Raw genomic sequence first — 21,644 nt, forward strand, 5'->3', positions numbered from 1 at the left:
TACTTTCTACACATTATTCTTAACATGTCAGGTAAATAAAAACGTATTTGTCTTGTTGATCAACATAGTTTTACCATTAACAATTCGCATATTATGTGATTGGTATAGTCCGCCATATTGGAATAGCCGACAATTTTCCGAAAACATTCTCGTCTGTACCGTTGCAGTTATGTCCTATGTGGCAGACATGTCCTCTGACGTAATGTGATCTAATACTGAGCCAATAACATCATGCGTTCTATCTAACGACACGCAGCATAAGACTGGTAGCTAAACTCCGTTGCAGTTCGGTCTTGGAGCAAAATTGATTTTTTCGAGGGGTAGCGTACGGAAGCAATATTTGACTTTGTATATCTTGACTCTGAACCAGAGTGACTCTGAACGGAAATATGCAGCGGCTATTTGCAAGAATTGCATTTATCTCACAAGATTTCTATCGGAAATTGACCGCTTAGTGTATTTTCAGTTTTAAATTCAACATGAATATGTTTGATCGAAGATTTAAACCAGGTAAACAGTGGTTGCTGTCCGGTTTGCGAACTGCGTGTTCCCGGCCAGCGAATATTAAACTCCTCGCTTCGATTATCCTCAAATCGTTCAGATCGTTCAATGATATTACAAAGGCAAAACAAAATCTCTGAGAAGTAGTGTAACCATTAGTTTCGGTGCTGTAAAACTACCACTCGATCTGCACAATATTTCTCTATTGCCAATCTTGTCACTCGCACGAAAGCCGGTTCGCGAAAGCCCTCTTCTCAGTATAAGTTTGTTGAAGCTGACTGAACCTTTTGGGTAAGCCGTCTCCTGTAGCATTGAACATTTACTACAGGAAGTTTCTTGTTGAGTAGATTTTATGGCCGGAGTGCTTTCTAACTGTTCCTAGTTCGCTTTGCCTCATAAAACAGTAGTAGTAGTCGAAACACCACACAGCACTTTGTGGCCTATTCAAAACACCACAGAGCGCTTTGTGGTGTTTTATTTTGGGATTTAACATTGAAAACTCGATGGCTCGTTGACTCGCAAATATCTCACAGCTATTTTCTGAAAGAATTTGGTTTTTCCAATTTTTCACACCACAAAGCGCTTTGTGGCCTATTCAAAACACCACAAAGCGCTTTGTGGCCTGTTCTATACACCACAAAGCGCTTTGTGGCCTATTCAATACACCACAATGCGCTTTGTGGTCGTCATCATTATCATAGCGATTCCGTCAGTTGAAGTTATACTATGCCGACAAAACTGGCAGAGAGGCTCTCTTATTTTGACAGGGAGGTGTTAGCAAGATTTCCGCACAACCCCTTACATTAATTATGCATGCAATTTTTTGATTGACTCGTTCTTTTCTCGATTGCTGTTGGAGTATAGTGTGATAGTTTGAGATAGTTGCATACATAATTAATGTATAGCACTGCACGGAAATCGTACCGGGAGGTTAGACGAGTGCTCTTAAAGAAATCTCTGAAAGGAACCAATAGATTTTCGCAAACGTGCTGAGGCAGGTTATGTTGAACACTATTTCAATTTCTGTTTTTAGAAAGAAATATGACCGAATCTCCAATGTAAGACTCGATACCCTTAAAGTACTCGTTATGGTTATCAGATGGAGCACTGATTGCTAATGCGATTTGCATTCCTGGGATCGGCTGGAACTAGCTACAACGCGTGCCTATTATTAACCGGGAGAAACGATGAAATGAAAGCAGAAGGTTGAAAATTAGGAGTTCAGTGATACTTCCACAATAAATCACTTGTTTCGGTTGGAGAATCTTAGAGGGATTTATTATGTTCATTGATTTATAGCTCTGTTGTTAGTCCTCGTTTGTAGGCACATCCCTCAGGAATTTAGCATTGAACATGGAACGAAACTTACGTCGGATACTGATATGGGTATTTCTTTTTTCACAAGTCTATGGATCTCGTCATAACATTGCAAGGTGAAGAACTCGGCCAATGTTTTACCAACACGGACCTCGTACTAGTTCAATAACATAATTCAGTTACGACAAAGAAGACTGCAAATCTTTTTTTTTATTATTTATCGCTAGACTGGAATTTATACAACTAGTGCTTTCATGAGCAGGTATAATTGCCAATACCAATATCAACTGGAATGCTATAGATCTTTCTACACACGGGCGAACAAAAACAATCTGACTTTTGACCTTAAATTAATTGGCTTGAATTATCTGCAATGCTATAAACTCAATTTTGAAACACAAAATTATGGGCACATGAGCTCACGGACGATACAAACCGTTGCTTTATCCAAACATTTTCGAAAGTTATATTTTAGGGCCTGTTTTTCGCCTGTGTTGTGAAACACTATAATCTTGAGATTCGTATTTTTAAAAAGGCAAAATAACCAAAGTTAGAATAGTTTGGGAAATTCTATTTTTGACAGGTAAATGCCCTTTGGACATACTAATAATACTTATCATTGCATTTACAGTGGTCACCGTACCTTGTTCATGTATTTTGATTAGCTTACTTTAAGGGCCCATTAGCTGATCTTTTCGAGCCGTTGTTGAAGAAAATTTATTCTCATATAGCCTCATCATTTTTAGTTAGTTCAGAGTTATTTCATGTGTCTTAACATTTTCATGATCAGTAACACCAATGACGACGTCATCAGGCCACGCCCTTGGTCATGTGACTAATACTGAAAAAATGCAAAGGCTCCCTGGAAAATTACTTTATCGGGATTTTTTTCATTGATTTAATGTTTTAAATTTAATCCTCATTACGCTATGCATAGATTTTGTTTCATTTCTACAAGGTCAGATTTTGAGAGAATTTCAAAATATTGAAAAATTCGTAGTTTTCTGAAAAAACGTATAATTTTGAAAAACGAATGCATAGCTATGTTTCCAAAGTTGGCTTTAAGTAAAACTCGTCGAAAAAGGCTAGATTTAATGAAAAACCGCGATTCCTTTGCCATTTAAAAAAACCGGACGTGCGCCCGATATTTATTGGAAGTTACCCTACCAGCGCGTGCGCACTTCACTAACAGCGCACTAACAGCGCACTTCGGGACGATTGTCGCACGGAATTAGTTTTTCTCTTTCTTTCGCTATGTTTTTCTGTTTTTCTCTTATTTTGTCTTTGCTTGTACTTTTTTTGACTTGCATTTGTGAAACACAAAGAAAAAAACATCTAAAATGTACGCGAATTTGCAAGGTATTGAGTTGTTTTTATTTTCTTCGTTCAGGCTGACCTAAGTAACTAGAAGTGAAATTTCACTTCCTTAGCAACGCGCGCGAGCGCGCGCACAAATCGGTCATTGTGCTCTTAACCAGAAAACCAAGGAAGGTGGCCACAGTTAGTCATGCACGACTGTGAATGGGTGTTTATAACAAAGATGACATGTTCCGTCACTATTTTGTCCCTTAAATCTAGACCCAACAAACTATCCACTGACAACAGAGTGATTTGTGGTTCATTTAGTAAAAAAAAGTAATGACATATTTTCTTCAGCCTTTGAGTTTGGGTTAATTTGAATAAGCTCTTGTAAATGTAGAACAATCAAACAATTTCAGACTCATCCTCTATTTACTTAATTATTAATCATTAATACATCTGTGAAAGAAATACTGATAAAAATTTAAAAAATCTACAAAATAAATACTGATTATTCTACATCACTGTCACTAAACTCATCTATTAACTTTCTGTAGAGGTCTTCATCATCATTGTCATGTTCTTCTCGCCCTTCCGCTTGTTCTTCTTGATCCTCTTGTCCTTCTTCTTCTTCTTCATCATCATCATCTTCTTCTAACTCCCCTTTCTCCTCGTCCATCATATCATCTAATGCCTCCAGGTATGGTTTGGCCAGTCTATTAAAAATATGGAGAGGGATTTACTTCATTAATAGACACCACAATATTGTGGAAAACTGTTGTTGTTGTTTATAGTGGTCAATGCGCTTAGCTACACCTAGCTAGTTCACAGGCATGGCACTTTAAATGAAAGAAACAAATATATCAACTAAACGTAATAGGCTTAAAAATCCCAACTGGTGGGAGGCAGACCAGTTGGCTGTTTACAAGCATGGCCGAGGAGTTGAACTAAGGTCTACCGAGAGTCCAGCTTAGTGGTCAGAGCGGGACTTGAACCCGCGACCTCTGGATTTTAAGTCCAGCGCCCTAACCACTCGACCACGCTGCCTCCGATAAACATATGACATGATATGACACTTTCTGTGAAGGGGCTCATTTCTTGAAACTTCCTGGCTACTCAAGGGCTTGTCAACTTACAGGGACAGTTTTCAGGCTGCTGTTTTGGGCCCAAAGCACCACACTACATAATGAAGCTAAAATCAGTTTTTAACAGAGCTTGGTTTTCTGGTCAAGAGCAAATTATATCCTTAGGCTAGCAATACTAGTGCCAGTCCCAAACCCCAAATTAGAATTTAAAATCCTTAAAACTCATAGTCTTGTTGTTATTAGGATAACATGTTCTACAATCAAGGACAAAAGTCTTGGGACAAATTTGCACTTTTGGCACACGCCAGATGTGAATACAACTTCACCTGCCTAACCTCGCCCCCCACCCCCCACCCCCATACAATGTTGAAAACTATCACCTGTAATTTCTTCTGATTTTAAACATTGTATGGGGTGGGGAGGGGGAACAGTAATGCGTCTCTAAAAGGAAAGCAGTGCTTTTTTCAAACTTCGGTAGTAAAACAAATACAATTCGTTAAATTATATGTGTCCCAAGGACTTCTGTCCATGATTGTAGGTTCTGAACCACAGTGTCTGAAACACTGATTAGAGGTCACAGATTAGAGGCCACAGATTTAGGAAAGCCATTCCCTAACAGGAACGTTTTAATCACTGTTATTTGTTTCTGAAAGAGAGAGTCAAGCAATTTTGCGAGGCCAACGTTCATGACTAGAAAACAAGACATACTGTCCAGTGTTTGTGTGCTTCCTATAAATTCAACGGATGTTCTTTTCAGAGAAATGTCCAGGAAATGGACCGTGCCATCTTCAAATTTGTTGACCGTAAAAAATGTCGGAGTTATTTGATTTGTCCATCAACAGCATATCATCAAAATAAGTAATAATAATTGGACCAAGTGGAGAACAATTCAGGGAGTAATCGCGTGAGTAATTTCAAAATAGGACGAGCGTGAAGTGCGAGGCCGATTTGAAATTATGACCACGATTACTCCCTGAATTGTACAACACGAGGTCCAATTACTAATATATCATATCTATAACAAATTTCGGAATTAAAAATGTCTTTTGGGAAGTTTTTTTTGAGCGAAAAAGCCTGTAGTGCTTTTCATAAGTGTTGAAATCTGTAGGAAACATTGCAAAGGAAGCCATTAAAGCGCGCATAATTGACGTGAAAATCACATGGGTATCCAATAACTGGATACCTATAATTATTATAGGTATCCAATTACAAAAAGTTCAAATTGGATACCTGTAATTGGACACCCATGTGATCATGCGCCGATTACGTGACAAATAGGTGCGTGGAGAACCAATTACGATTGAGAATTTTGTTATAGACAGGATTACATCCATAAAACTACTCATTCATAAGGCCACTGTCAAGCATTTCACGAACAACATCATTTTTGAGTTCTGTCATGATAAAAAAAAACAACGGCCTAATGAAGAACCCAACAAAATGCCATCAATTCGCTTGCTGAGTGCTCTCTTATTTAATTTGGTGTTAATCAATTTATCGTCATTAACTCCAAAGAAAACAATCTGAACAACTGTCAGGGCTTGCAAACTCCAATTCCTCTTAGAGTTGAAAACAAGTTGTTTTCCTTCCACATCTACATGGGAGAGTACCATATGTGGGTGGTGGTGGTGGTGTTGTATCGAGTTGTGTTTGACAAACCCTCTTTATTCTTTATGTTTCCACATATGAAATATAAAGGGACCGTTTTTTAAATTGTCTAATAGCAAACCCCTTTATTTTTAAAAAAACGTCTGTCATTTTTAGTTAAAGTTAATTTGGCTAACAATTCATTTCTATTTAAATGTATGTTGCATGAAAACTGTGATCTGGAGGGCCCTGGATGCAATTTGAGTTTTTCTGTAATTTTGAAAAGTCAAGCCCAACACCATTCTCATCATGGTTTTTTTTATTGATTCCATTTCATCATTACTTAAGGTGGCTCTGCAGTTATTCTGGGCACACTCGCCCATGTCAAAATTTGCAGCATAAATTTTGGGGCTTTGAAGTGTTGGCTAAGAAATTTTGGGAAATATTTTGACTTTCACTCAGGGATAATGTTACTGAATTCCATTTACTGGGGATAATATTTTTTATTAAATTAAATTCTCGGATAATGCAATTCTAGCTTTCTGATTGGTTCACTGGATCTCGGTTACCAGCCATTATACCTGCGTTTGACCTTATATGGAAATGAAAGCGGCAAATGTCGCTCGGCATGAGCTTTTTCGCGTGAAGCAAAGTTTCGTCGACAAAAAAAATGGATGAAAAAAAGCACATTCGGTGAGCTATCTACACAGGAAATACAGGAAATTATGGACAATGCCGTCCCAGTAACAACAAATTAAAAAAGCCACAAAGCTCGAGATAAGATTATTTAACGGTACGTATACGTTAAGTTTCCCTTAAAGTTTCAAAATTAAAATATGACCGGCGAGATTTTACGCATTCATGAAGATTATGTAACAAAAACAAATTTTACCTGAACAGAATGGCTTGCTAGTCCTGGTGGCACCAAAGTTTCGAAACCGATATAAGAAATGTCAAAAGAAGAACTGAATGTTCAGTTGAAGTGTTTTTACTCGTCTGCGAGGAAGAAAGATGACACGTATTGCAAAAGTTCATTGATTAAATCCATTAAAGCCGCCAGTTGATCATTTCCTTCGCACGCCGCCGCACAACAAACCGTTTGCCATTATCTCTGACCAGGCAAATAAATTATTAGAGCATATGCATTTGTAAAAGGCCGCAGGAAAACAGGCATAATTGGCGGCGTAGTCCATGAGAAACCAGTTTCCAATGAGCAGATGAGGAAACTGTTCGACTAAGCAAGCTCGGATCGGCCGCACAGCTACAGAGGACGACCTAGTTTTATCTCAGTCTCTTTTTTGACCGACGACGACGAGAGAATCAACGACAGCTAGCGTCAACAATTCTGTCCTTGCGAAAAACACCTCAAGCAGTTGAGTGTTTTGAGCTGAACCGAAGTAAGCCCGGTTCTTTACCAGCCACGAAAAACCACCAGGGTGGCCTCGGAGATTCTGAAGATGAATCTGACGCTAAGATAGTTTCTGTCCTTGACTCTAAAACTGATCAACAATGAGCTCCACACATACAGCTCGAAATGCCAAGGCTTTCAAAGCAAGGGAATCCTGGGAGAGATCTTGTCGAGAATAATTTTGGCACAACGTCTGTGTCACATGGTGATCAAAGTTTTCCGCAGCATTATTATGATGGCAATGTGCAAGTGCACAATTATTTGGCTCTTCTCCATGACTCGAACTTGAACGCTTTTCAAACTTTTTAACCAAGGTTATATCTCCTTCATTTGATAGACGTTTCTTGAATTCTACTTGATTGCAATTTCATTCAGCAAATTCGTTTGCTTCGCTCTCAAATTTTTCATGTCATGTGATTTCCCACTTGTTGTTGTTTTTGTCACATCGACTTCCGGTCGTTTTGTAAAATTAAAACCCAATAAAATTAAGCTATATTTCCAAGAATACAAACGCACCGAATTTAATAAAACAATTATTCCATTCGCGCTTGTTGGATATGAGATTGGTTATAGCCAACTCGGCCCTACGGGCCTCGTTGGCTATTTACCATCTCATATCCAACGCGCGCTCATGGAATAATTGTTAATTATTCTGGCATACTGGTGTGACCTCATTTTTTTTGACAACAACACTACCAGTAAAAAAATAATAACAATAATATACAACAATAATATTAATGATGATCATGTGCTTCAGGGCATGAATTATGTTTTCATTCATGACAATTGGTTCATCATATTTGACCAACAAAAGTGCTTCAGTGGGTCTATTTGTCAGAAAAGTGGAGTCTCATCAAAATGTGTGGGCACAGTTCATGGATGTTTAAAATCTTGTGAGGGATGTGCTCTATGACTGATTAATCACCCAATGAATCACTGTTGCAACACCAAAACAAGAAGGCAAGTTTATAAAATAAAGTTGAGCATTTCTGCAAGTTGAAATTTTCTTATGAGTGCTAATGGGCAACAAAAGTCTACTAGGTAGGCAACTAGAAAAACACATGGGGAACCAACAAAAACAGAACTAGTTACCCAAAGGGCGAATTAGAAAGAAAGTTAGTGTCGAACACTGCATTAACAGCCGTCAAGCTCATTCTAAGAGCTTTGCGGCTTCCAAAAGTTTTCTTTACTCTGCCCCCTCGACTCCTCGACTGCTCTTAATTCATTTATGTTTGTTGTGCCCCAAACCATTGCAGGAAAGAAAATGAGTGCTTTGCAGGCTGTAAGTATACATGTAGAATACAGTAGGGGCAATTGTACATGCATGGTTTACCAGTTTTGTCATTTAAGTGCTGTTGGTTACTTTGTGAATAGCACTTCAAAAGTTAAGGTTGTTATTTGCTAACACAGAAAGCCCAACTTTCTACAAGCTGTCTTGTTCACAGCTTTTAGGGTTTAGAAATAAAAGTCACAACAAAGAATAGAAAAAATATGTGCACTGCGACAAATGCTTAAGTAACTACATATGATATGCAAATATCTTCTGTGTAACATGCAGCAAAAATTGCTTGTATAACTGCCATACATCTGTACCTTAATCTATAATACACCACACAACCTCCCAAACTACCGGCAAATTGAGAATTTTATTTCATATCAATTTTAAAAACAAAATTATTTTGTTCTAGTGGGGACAATGGGTTGTTGACTAGTTTAATGGATACACAAGGATATTAAGCTATGCATTAAAGTGGTACTGTACAATCACTTCTTACTTAAGATTTTGAAACTCCATCCACTTAACACTGCCTGTGCTAAATTTTAAGCCTTCATAGCAGGGATGAAAAGGAATTAAAAATTAGAAACTGGCTCATTTATCCAGGTTCAGAGAAGATGTGCCTTGAAAAATAATAGCCAAAACTATAAGTTGGCTTTCTCTAACACATTTGGTTTGCAATGTTCTTCTAAGTATTGCTGGAGTATTTAGTGTACAAGAAAAAACTCATAAGCTAACCAGATATTGAAGCATAATATAAAGACATAAAACCTAACATTCTTGAGAAAGTGCTGCCATTACAATTACGACCCATTTATGTACTGTCAGGTAACAAAAAATGAATTATTTTGGCAAGACTTAACTCTAAAAAAGTTATCAACACATGGTAACTGATACATATAATAGTAAGGGCTGATGCTTACCATCCCTAGTCCCTTCTCTACTAAGACTTTCTTCAGTTTGTGTATGTTTTCCCTCATCCAATCCATGATGATCACCCATTACTGCAAAATAGAAATTCAAAGCATTATTAATAAACACAAAATCACACAAATGCAATTTTACTTTAAGTTAGATTGACTGTTTTAAAATAACACACAGGCTTGTAGAATAAAAGCTGTTACTCGGTAAAGGGAAATTTAAAAGAAAACAAAATTCAATCAGAAACAACTGCAAGAGTAAGACTATCTTATCAAGACCTAGGTTTTTAAAGTCTATTTCAACTGACAATGAAACCAAAACAAAACAGACTAAATCTCTAGTGACAAAGTTTGGCTGGTGAGAGCTACATCATATTCACCAAGTGATAAAAGACATCCTTGAAAATAAAAATACAAGTAGATAAACAAGCTGTTTTCCCCTTTACACATTAAAAGAGCAAACAACCCAAGTATCCAAAAATATGAAACAAATCTCCAGAAGATAACAAGAATGGTAATGTTCCTCACACAAGAGCTGGCACAAAGAGATAATGGCAATGCCACCTAATGAAGACATGACAAGGCATTGGCATGTATCCCTCCTGATACTAATTAATGGACTAGCTGCATAGAAATGGAAACCTGGGCAAGTACTTCTTGAAGCAGTGTCACATGATGACTATATACACTACGTGTCTACAAAACATTGCTTCATAACAAACCGCTTAAAGGATGCCAGTCAACAACAGAAGAAAAGAAGGACAAACAACCCTAACCCTTACTGCTTACAACTAAGGTGATTCCTTAGTACTACATAATTTGCGAATCCTTTGAGTGCAGAATTTTACACCTATTCAATAGCATACTAACAAAATCATTACTCAAGGACACAAATTATGACTTTGAAATCCAACAATTTGAGGAACGTTTTGATTCTACGTCATTTAGATTATTTTAGATTCTTTTCCATAAGTTGTTTATTATGTTCTTCTTTATGCTCAAAACTTCATGTATGCCTATCAAAGGTCATCAAAAAATTAACCTGTACCTTCCAGCCACCGCAAAATGTAATGTGGAGAGATGAAATAAATGAATAGTACTAGAACTGGCAAAATAGGGTAAGACTGGTACATCATATCTCTTTTGCAAGCATGGTGACCTATTTTAATTTATTTTTAGAGACTGTGCTTGGTAGGGAACATTCAGGGAAATGTATTGTACATTTGTTTTCATGATTGTACCCAGGAGTTTTGCTTACTTTAAAATCGGTAGAAATCATTGCCAATACTGATAGAAGAAAAGAAATATCAGACAAAATAAAGGCTCGAAAGTTCAAACTGTCACAAGAATTGTAAACTTGATTTCTTGACATCCTGAACTAAACTCAAATTTCTTGAACTGTAACCAGTTTCGATCCTCGAAATCCTGTTTGTTATTTCGAAACTACTGCTTTTGCTTTGCTCTATAGAATTTTCTATCCAACTAAGCTAAATATTTGGTGGCAATTGGCGATACAAGGTGGAAATAAGTTGAGTGAAAATTTGCTCTGACGGCATGACAGCGTTTCTTTATGCCTGGGACGAAGGCAAATGATACTACGCAGTTTAATAGCACGATAGATCCTAATTGCAAAATGCAAAACACAACAGTGTGGACTATACAAACTCGTGCCAGCTTAGTTCGTGCCGCTTGAAAGCAACACGATCAACAATACTAATAGATTGCAAATGAACATGTCGAAATGGCTTCGTAAAATTGAGCCATTATTACTCACTCCATTACTACAGACAACATTATACAATACACTACACTTCACAAAGCTTCTTACCAACAATATTAAGCTTCAAAGGCAGCTGTAAATGTGTTTCGGAACATGCAGAAAGATCCGACAAACACCCTCACGATAAAAATCACAATCGATAGCTTTCACCTGGCAAACACCGTCCCGTCCCCTAGTAAAACAAGACGCCTGTTGGGCGTACACTCCGGCCATTTTAGGGGTACGTAGGTTTCGCGTTTGAGATCGATGTTGGGGGGTTGATTTATGCCAAAATGATATGTATGTATGCTTTAGAATAAACAATGAGCTGTTGGGCATTCAGTTGGGCTATTTTAGGATTTGGGTTGGAATTGGAAGATAACTTTTTTTTTCTTGTTGGGCTCTTATATTTGGCTCTTCCTGTTCTGGATTATAAATGGGTGGGTGGGGCGGGGGTTTACCTGTGATGAACTGGTGTGGTACAGATAGCTGAGCAAAGTGCTGGCTTTATGATACACGTATAATTGCATTTTGAGTTTTCAATATGGTAAAGGAAATGTTTGGTTTGGACTAATTATAATATGTGATTACTGAAGTACATCTGACTAGCGGTTTTTCAATCCATAAATCTAATGAGGGTGCACATGCGCCAAACCATGAACCACTCTGTTTTAGGTTTAGGTTGTGAAGGTAATTACAAAAGCTGCATAATTGTTAGTGTTTCTTTCCCTGCATTCCCCTAATAAAATACAAATGTTTTCTTATTATTAACTAACAGTTTTATTTTCCTTATAGAAAATAAGTTAACATGGTGATAAGTAGAAGGCAGGAAACTATGTAAAATTGTCCGGGAACAACAACGAAACAGATTCTACGAAAACTAAGAACGGTATAATAAGAATAATATTAGGAAGGCTAATATTGTTCTTGTATGGTGGAAATAAAATGGGCTTATTTTCCACTTTAAATCTCTTGTACAACATTAACTAAAACATGATAAAACGTAGTCAAGCATTTACCAAAATATTATATTAAAACACTAACTAGTACATGGTAGTACTGTGTTTTGGCAATGTTTGAAAATGATTTTGTGACTGTGTATTTGGAACAACAATTATTAAGACCAGTATTGTAAATGTCATAATGTGTGGTCCAACATTATCTAAAGCATGCTAAACATTAACTACAACACGGTGGTACTTTTCAAAGTGATCTTGTGACTGTGTGAAGGTTCCACCATCAGAGTTTTAAATTTCTGACACAGCAAGAACTAAAACATGGCAAAACATTAACTAGAACATGGTAGTGCTTTGGTGAAGGTTCCACCATCAGAGTTTTAAATTTCTGACACAGCAAGAACTAAAACATGGTAAAACATTAACTGGAACACGGTAGTACTTTGTTTTTGCAACAATTTTTCAAAGTGATTTTGTCATTTTTGTGAAGGTTGTATCACTTAAGACAACAATAAAGAGTTTATGAGGCCACTAAGTGTCTTGTCACTCCAAGTCTTTTACTGTGTTTTTACTTTCTTTGATGGTGACTCTTGTTCTTGGGAATCACCTTGTGTTTCTTTAGCTGGTGTAGCATGTTCAATTACTTTTCTGTCCAGATCCAGTCGTAAGATGTACTTTGTATTGAGAAGGTTGATGACATCTTGCTCTGTGGGCTTTATTTTGGGAGTTTGCCAATTAAAGAGATGCTGAATGACCTGAAAATTAATAAAATGTTGGGATTGAGGAATGAACTGAAATGGTTCTTGTTATATATCATAATCTGGTGACAGTCAGTGTATGGTAATAAATCATCTTGGAAGAGGGTACTTATTGGAATAACAAGACGATAGTCGAGGGGAAGCGCTTCTACAATGGGGGTGCTTATTGGAAGGAGGGTGGTAAATGAAATCATTATTGAAACGTTTTTAAAGTAAGGAATGCATGCTTGTACAGTGTACAGTTTTCCATAGTAACATCTGCATTAACTGCAGCTGTTTGACAGGTCACATTTTGATCATTGGATGAGAATGGCTCATTATCATTATGAACAACTTCATTTTCTGATACAGAAATGTGTAAACCTTTAAGCTCAAATATGGCATCAGCAGTATATGAAGTCTGAAAGTATTCCACTAATTTATTCATTCCCTGGGCATGCAACAATACACATGTTCCTTGAGGATGGGCCATACCAAATGAATCTCTAGCATGGGAATCAAATACTTTAAATGTACCATCTAAAGTATGATAAATTACTACAGTAGTATTCTCTATTGTCAACAGGAATGAGTTATAGGTTTCTGCTAGTAAAGTGTGCAAAGCCCTATCCAGGGGCATGGAGTAAGGAAAGTCTTCAATTGAATAATTGCTGTTTGCATGTAGCCTGCAAGTATAACTTTCACTATACTGCAGCTTGTAATTAGTGTCGAACACTGTAATCATTGTTGGTAACTCTGTTAACATCAAAAAAGAGTTTCTGGATATTCTTGATAGACTAGAATACAGTTCATTACCAATGTTCATAATTTCAACCAAGTCTTCTGCAGAAGTAATTGAATTCTTGTTGTTATATATTAGACTACATAAAGACATGGCTACACATTGCTGTCCAGCATTTTGACCAAACACTGCAACATTACCTTGACAATATGGTGCATGGAGTGTTTGAGAAGGAACAACTGAAACTGGCCCTGGATTTTTTTCTATATCCGTACAAAGGCTTGATTGGCAATAGTTGACTCTGTGATTCCAATTCTTATAAACCCGTGATTCTGTTGAAATATCTTTACTTGATGCATTTGGAAATCTACCGTTTCCTTTCAGCTTAAACTTCAGGTTAGCAGTCTTACGATTTCCTCTGCGTGATGCTACAGCAAGATGAGATTTCATTCCCACGGAGAAAACTCGCTTTTTTCTTAGTTTAACCTTATGAGAAGATCTGCATTGAACGGTGTTATAACTGTAATCAACAGTTGAACGAGCACTTCTAAATGTAGTATAAAGATGAATTCGAGATGACCGTGGTACATTCCTGATAATGTGTTTTTTAATTAACCTCCTTATTTTCCTGCTTTTTTGTAGAACACGAGTAAGCCGTTTCACTGAAATTCTGCTTGGTTCACGATCACATCGAACTATATGGCAGCTAGCCTTAACACGATGATAATAAATAAACTCAGCATATCGAGATCTACAGTCCTTTATTGAAATAGACTTGTCTTTGCCAAGTTCTGAGCAAGAATAATTACGGTCATTATTCACTTCTAACTTGTTTACATAGGAATTCTGGCATTCAGGTTCTGAGTGGTACATTTTAGTGCAATCGATTTTTGCGCAGGCATTCAGTGTACTTTCATAAGTTTGGCATTCAAGGTATCTCACTGGCATTCAACTTTTATTTGTATTCGGCCGATATGAGGGCTAGAATGTTGCAGTGTTTGAGAAAAGCTACAGCACAACTCAAAATCATAACAAAGAAAACACAACACTTGAGCTTACCTCTACAAAAGTGTTCGCTCGCCAGTAAACAGTATTCCACCGATCTTTTCCGCCGGTACTTTTCCACAAGTTTTTCCACGAGCGTGGCCTGTCACGTTGAGCACGTGATAGGTCCGTGAAAAGCTCGCCAGCAAAGCGCCCTGGGATTACGTCACACTATTGCGCAAGAATGCAGAATTCTGGCGACGACTACAGATCAAGCCGAATTTTCAACTCCTGCCCTGGCCCTGAGGGCCTGGGCCGGAGTAATAAAATCTCAGAAGACAGTTCATTGGAAGAAACAACAACACATACAATTGGCCAAAAGGTGTTAGACGTGTCTGCCACGCAGCTCCACGCAGGACGAAAGTGCAACGCTACACCCGTCCCCATAGCCCTTTTCGTTCCTCTTACCCGACAGGGCCTTGGCACTAGAGTGCCAAGGCCCTGCCGGCTAAGAGGGGCGAAAAGAGCTATGGGGACGAGAATGTTTCCATTGACACAGGGAACATCTTCAAGATTTCGTTTGTAGTTCAAGCTTTACGACAGGAGAAAGCAGATTCTTCTGGAAAAGTGGGGGTAATTCCTTCGTCGAAGGTCACTTTCAAAAGATCTTCAAGCCATCTTGTGCTGTTATGTGCGGTTCGTGTATCATAATGCTCTGAGTACGACAATGGTGAGCGGCCATGATTTTTGTTTTTACTTATGCGCAAATTTTGTAGTAGTACGGTTCGTAGTTTCCTCAATCCATCGGTGAAATTCTGTCATTCATAGTTGGTATTTTTACTGAAGGTTTTCAACTAGTCTAGGTGTTACATTTTGCTTAAAAAGAACTCCTGGTGGCTCTCCTTCAAGTGTTTTTAACCTATAGTAGTAGGTAGAGGGTCGAATATGGAAAGCCGTTTGTAGCAATATTTAATCCTTGCAATATATGTTTAATCCTTTAAATAATGGTCTTATTTAAAGATATAAAAAGGCATTCAATCCAATGGCAAATAAAATTTTTGGTTCAATTCAATCTTTTAATTTTCATGATTCAATCCAATACCTGGAATATTGATTCAATCCAATACCTGGAATATTGATTCAATCCAATTCCTCGAATATTGATTCAATCCAATACCTGGAATATTGATTCAATCCAATACCTTGAATATTGATTCAATCCAATACCTCGAATATTGATGCAATCCAATACCTCGAATATTGATGCAATCTTCCTGGGCCGAGCGCGGCCAACAGGAACGAGAATAACTGAGCACTAGAGAGCACTGAAAACATGGCGGGCGAAGGAGAACTAGATTTAGAAGTCGAGTTTCCTAAGTTTCTTGCAGACGTCTTGGATAAAACGGAAATGATTTTTGAGAATTTTGACTCAGAAGTTGCAGAAGTGCACACCGAAGTTCTTGATCAAACCATCAGTCTGCTTAGGTAAATGAGGCATTGCCACAACCGAGACACAAGGGACACGGAAAATGTAGATTCCATTACTGTCGCTTTTGTAGATGTAAGTTAACCAGTTTTTATGTGACAAACATATTTGTTTATTAAAAGCTGTGTGTGCTAGCTTTTTGTGGCAAATAACATAAACTGTGGCAAATTGTGCTACCACATTAGTCTTTGGTATTGTGCATATTTCTGCTGTCCAATCATCACTGGCACACTAAACTTTGAACTGTAAACAAAATTTTTGCTGTGCTATGTACACAGTCAAACATTTTTCTCACAAAAACTGCTTGTGTAAACCTGGCTTTATGTTATTATTGAAATAAGAACCTTTACATTTTACAAGACAGCAATCATTTAACATTGGGATGTGTTTTAAGTTTTTCAATGTTGTTGTCTCATGTTTTGCATTATTTAACCCACATGTGGTACTTCTTTCCTAAAAACAACGTTTTTCTTGATATGCTATGACAAACATTGCACCAATTTGTTGTGAATATTATCGGGTACCCAGGGCTCAAGGCTAACACTACTGCCAACTAGCCACACATTTCAGTTTTGAATAGTAGATTTTGCACTTTCACTAGCCGTTGTGACAATCATGATGGAATGGAGTACTGGTCTACTGGATGAAAACAAAATTGAGAATTATCCAGACAAAGTAAAACTGAAGAGAATAGAAACTAATGAAAACAGGGAAACTATGAGTGGATTTCATGGAAATAATTGCCTTAATAAGCATATAAATATTTAACTATTAAGCTGGCCGAACACAGTTTTCGCGCGCGCTTTTGCTGATGCAATTGAGCGTGCGCACAAGGATTGCAAAAACAAACATGCCGTCAATAGAGCGATCATTTTCTTTACTCAACACCTGCACTATCTGTGCTATTTTTCTCTATTATTGAACGCAGTCTATTGATGGCTTCAGTCTTTTATTACAAAGATATGTTAGAAAAGGTAACGACGCAAGGAACCTAGCAATTCTCAGCTTTCTCTTTGTTACCGAAAGAACTCAGTTAAATGCAGCGCATGCACAGTTGCTCGAAAAATTGAGACCGATTGCTTTTGCAGAAACTTGCGGATTTCTGACGATCCAGTCGATAGAATTTCAAGAAATTTGGCAAAAAAATAGTTCAGAAACCACGTGAATGATCTATTGCAAAATATCTGAATTTTGACATAGGGAATTTTTAATAATACAGAACTTGCGGTGAAAACGATTAACGGCGAATTACGAAAATCGCCTATGTCAAAATTTTATTAGAACAGTGTTGACAGAAGGGATTTAATGTCAATTCGTAGTGGGCAAAAAATGAAAAAATCTAACGACTGGATTTTTTTTAAATAAACAAAAACCATTTTTTTAAGCCTTGTTTTTAACCAGCCCCGTTGCCATGGCAACAGCACACACCTTAGCCAAAATGCAAGAATAAACTTTTCTGTGGTTAACCTTGACTCTTGCAAAAAACGGGCGCCAAAGCATAAATAGCTTAAAAGTAATGGTGAATTAGGCATAGGCTCTTGAAAACTGTGTTCGGTCACCTTAAAGGGAGATAAAAGAAAATGGTAACACTGATAGAAGTACATCAGAGATTGAACATAAGCATATTCAAGGAAAGCAGGATTCGTGTTTGTGGGAGTGAAATTTTCTTAGTGATTATTATTAACATTTTAGATGCAACAAGAAATGTCCAAGATTGACCACTCCTATGAAAAAGTCAGCGAAACTGTGTATTAAAGGCTGGCTGGTACAAAGTTAGTTTTGGCTAGTGACATGAGACCTGTTAGTAGCCATTACGCCATTGCACCAAGAAGTTAGTCTTGTGTCCTGGGTACTTTTGAAAATAAGATAACAAATTAACCTTGCAACATTTTAACATCTGTTTTGATAAGCACCTGAAAAATCTACAAGGCAGAGTAGTGCACATGGCAGTTATAAAATGCCCTGATTTCTCTTCAGTTTAGTTGTGTTGCTAGAAGTTAGGCATTCTGTAATTCAAGCAGTTTCTGAGTTTTGTATATCAATGAAAAGAAAGATGACAAAAAATTTACTTGTTACAGGGTGAGGTTTTCTGTTGTGAATTGAGTTGCAAAAATACTTTAGTGGGGCCATAATCTCCTTTACCCAGCCCACACACATGTAGTATTATGCAACTGTCAGTTGCCCAAGTTTAACTGTCACAAGTTCTAGTGCCTCTTGGAAGATGTCTACTCCCATTTGACTTGATTCTCTTAAGGGATCTAGCCTTTCCAATATAAATGACTGCACTGAATCATGTTGTCCCAGGTCAATTTCTTCACCTTCAACATTGTTATTATTACTGTCCAATGGAGTTGGACCATCAGGATCATCACCACAGTATTCAAAATCATATGACTTTCCATTTGAAAGGGGGTTTTCAGGCTGCATCATATGATTAAGCCACATTTGGTATGGCAACCAGTGTTTTTTTTTCTGTTCTTACATTTTGGTGGTTGAAAGCTTCAGTGAACTGGCAAAGAGCTTGGTTTATCCTTGGTTGAAAAACTTAGTGTAAGGTGAAAAGATGCACTGAATTATCAGTGTCCAGGATGCCTGACAATTCCATACTATAAAAAGTGTAAAAGTACAAATGGGAAGCCCAACAGAAAACATCCCTCCACAATCTTTCAATTCGTTGGTTGTGTTGATGGCCCTGCAGTGAAGCTGCCCCTCTCCTCTCTTCTAACCTGCACCATTGTATTGCACACACCAATGTTTTCAACACCATGATATACTCGTACTCTCGAAGGCCAAAATTCTCCGTCTCTCTTAACGGCATCCAGAAACAATTCAAGAACTGTTTCTGCTTTATTGTTGGCACTACATTTCAAAAATGTTATTCTCCGAGAAAATCCATCTATACAGCCGTGAATTAGTATTTTCCATCGGATCAGAGAGTGATGTCCATCTAGATGCCAAAGCGAATTTACGCACCCCATCTCAACTCAGTATTTTGGGGATCTAATTTTGCTAACCTTTCTCTTATTCTCCTCTGTTGAACCCGTAACCCAATGGACTTAAAGAAACCTGCAATGAAGTTATATCCAGTAGTGCTCCCATGGTTAGAAAGACTGATTTCGGTTCCATATCAGGTAAGCTGTCGAAACCCCTCATATCTTCTAAGCCATACCGTCTGTCACTCTTCTGTGAATTGTCCATCTCGAAACTCCAATCATCTCTGTTATCATTGTCCAGATGAATCCTAGTCCTCAAAGTTTCTCAAGCACCTCAACAGGAATTTTAAGAAATGGTCTTCCATGATTCCCTCTTTTTTCGCTTTCTATCGTAATGGATTTCACAGTAAAAATTGACGGAGTTATAGCTCTGCGACGCAACACACTGAGCACATCTACGAAAGCGGCAGCAATGGAATCTAAATTTTCCTTGTCCCTTGTGTTTCGGTTGTAGCAATGCCTCATTTACCTAAGCAGGCTGATGGTTTGATCAAGAACTTTGGCGTGTTCTTCTGCAACTTCTGAGTCAAAATTCTCAGAAATTATTTCCGTTTTATCCAAGACGTCTGCAAGAAACTTAAGAAACTCAACTTCTAAATCTAGTTCTCCTTCACCCGCCATGTTTTCAGTGCTCTCTAGAGCTCAGTTACTCTCGTTCCTGTTGGCCATGCTCGGCCCAGGAAGATTGTATCAATATTCGAGGTATTGGATTGAATCAATATTCCAGGTATTGGATTGAATCAATATTCAAGGAATTGGATTGAATCAATATTTCAGGTGTTGGATTGAATCAATATTCCAGGTATTGGATTGAATCATGAAAATTAAAGGACTGAATTGAACCAAAAATTTTATTTGCCATTGGATTGAATGCCTTTTTATATCATTAAATAAAACCATTATTTAAAGGACTAAACACATATTGCAAGGATTAAATTTTGCTACAAACGGCTTGCCATAGTCGAATAGATAGCAGCAAAATTCTTGTGCTCCGTGAGACAGTCTCACCGCCTTGGAAGCCTTGCTGGAGAGCCGGGGTCAAGGGAGGGCACACAAGAATTTTGCCAGTATCTATTTGACCCTCTTCCTGCTACTGGCACAACTCGAGGCACAAAATTCTCATTTAAACATTTGCGGTGTACATGTATAAAGATTTGGCTGAATTAATGAATTGCGAAGGGAAATATCTTTCTATTGACGGTAAGACGTTTAAAAAGTCACCAAGCATTTGGTCTTTGCGTGATTACCTTTGTGAGGCTTGTGGCAAAATGTTTACGTAATGTCACAACTCACACTTGTCGAGTTATTTGGGCTTACGATAGTCTTCAGTGAACAACACGTGTTTACTTCAAGACGTCATCTTTAATAACCAACGTGCATCTCGCACATAACTAACTTGAACAATACTGCATGTAAGCTAACACAACATCTCCCCCCCCCCCCCCCCCCCATTGTTCAAGAGTATCTGGGGAACGAACTGAGCATGAGAAGACTGACAAACAATATGGAATCTTATAACACAGCCTCATCTCAAACTAAACCTAGATTCTCTCTAACTTTCAGCGATGGTTTTGTAATTCTCTTAGGCCTAGTGGCAAGAATGGGTGTTACAGGGGGTACTTGAATGTCTCCCTTTGTAACAGGAATGTCCTTCCGAACAGGTGTTGCCGCTTTGTCCTCTGCGGGAACCTGGTTCACCATTGGTGTCGGTCGCTCATGTTGCTCTTGCTGATTTGGCAGTGGAGTAAGGTGAATACGGTTTCTTCTTATCATGTTGGTCGGTGTTTCAACTTTATACGACCGAGGTGTTGATGCTGCTTCAATGACTTTTCCTGACCGCTGAAGGTCCTTGACGAAAACTTCAGTACCCGGTTCAATTGAAGGCAAGAGCTTGGCTTTGTGCCTGGTGTTGACCACTGTTTCCTGCTTCAATTTGCTCATGCTTTCTCGTGCACGCAGATTATCCAAGTCAGGCCTCTGTGGGTCAGCTGGGTGTGGAATAACGGAACGCTGTTCCTAATCTGCCTTCCCATCATCAACTGGGCAGGAGAGAACTTGCATGCTAGTGGTGTTGAGCGATAGGTTAGTAATGCTTTAGCAGGATCTTTTTCCTTTGTTAGAAGATTCTTCACAGTTCTAACTCCACACTCAACTTCTCCATTTGCTTGGGGAAATCGAGGACTACTTGTGCTATGCTTGAATCCCCATTCCTTAGCAAAGTAAGAGAATTCTGCACTGTCAAACTGAGGACCATTGTCAGATCGCACTTGCTCTGGGATCCCATGTCTTGCAAATATCGACTTAAGTGCTCTAATGACCTCGTTTGACTTTGTAGTCTTCTGTATGGCTGCTACTTCCACGTATCTTGAGAAGTAGTCTATAACAATAAGGTAGTCAACACCTTTCAGCTCGAAGAGGTCTGTGGCTACGATTTGCCAGGGATGGTCAGGTAAGGGTGTCGTGATAAGCAGTTCAGGCTTGTTGTCCCTTTGAAGAGCGCAAACTCTGCATTGTTGCACCAGATCCTGGATTTCTCGGCTGAGTCCTGGCCACCAGACAGAGTTTTTGGCCTGCTCACGACACTTAGTGATTCC

At 38.2% G+C, this 21,644-nt stretch overlaps 2 protein-coding genes, 2 long non-coding RNA genes and 1 other non-coding gene across 6 annotated transcripts in view; 1 reads left to right on the forward strand and 4 right to left on the reverse strand.

Moving 5' to 3' along the window:
• LOC110053644 (uncharacterized) overlaps window positions 1-21,644 on the reverse strand; it is a 294,177-nt gene that overhangs the window by 162,560 nt on the left and 109,973 nt on the right. The window lies entirely within an intron of this gene.
• Window positions 2,014-11,455, reverse strand: LOC149115915 (uncharacterized). The gene is made up of 3 exons (XR_016206268.1): window positions 11,222-11,455; window positions 9,397-9,477; window positions 2,014-3,833 (listed from the first exon to the last, which is right to left on the reverse strand). It is a non-coding gene; the product is annotated as an uncharacterized LOC149115915 (long non-coding RNA).
• Trnal-uaa (transfer RNA leucine (anticodon UAA)) lies at window positions 4,092-4,164 on the reverse strand. Its single transcript has one exon. It is a non-coding gene; the product is annotated as a tRNA-Leu (tRNA).
• Window positions 11,909-14,969, reverse strand: LOC149115917 (uncharacterized). The gene is made up of 2 exons (XR_016206270.1): window positions 14,647-14,969; window positions 11,909-12,863 (listed from the first exon to the last, which is right to left on the reverse strand). It is a non-coding gene; the product is annotated as an uncharacterized LOC149115917 (long non-coding RNA).
• The window catches only part of LOC110040493 (uncharacterized), a 77,989-nt gene continuing 71,451 nt past the window's right edge, over window positions 15,107-21,644 (forward strand). Inside the window, exon 1 of one of the 2 annotated variants that reach the window (XM_089285971.1) lies at window positions 15,107-15,301. In XM_089285971.1, coding sequence (XP_089142097.1) covers window positions 15,299-15,301 — 3 coding nt within the window. In that variant the 5' untranslated portion in view covers window positions 15,107-15,298. The remainder of the gene's footprint in view (window positions 15,302-21,644) is intronic. The other variant, XM_089285970.1, reaches the window with a different exon arrangement.

Source organism: Orbicella faveolata, unplaced genomic scaffold (genome assembly GCF_042242905.1).
Source record: "Orbicella faveolata isolate gen_17 unplaced genomic scaffold, um_ofav_v1 contig_13, whole genome shotgun sequence".
Taxonomy (NCBI): domain Eukaryota; kingdom Metazoa; phylum Cnidaria; class Anthozoa; order Scleractinia; family Merulinidae; genus Orbicella; species Orbicella faveolata.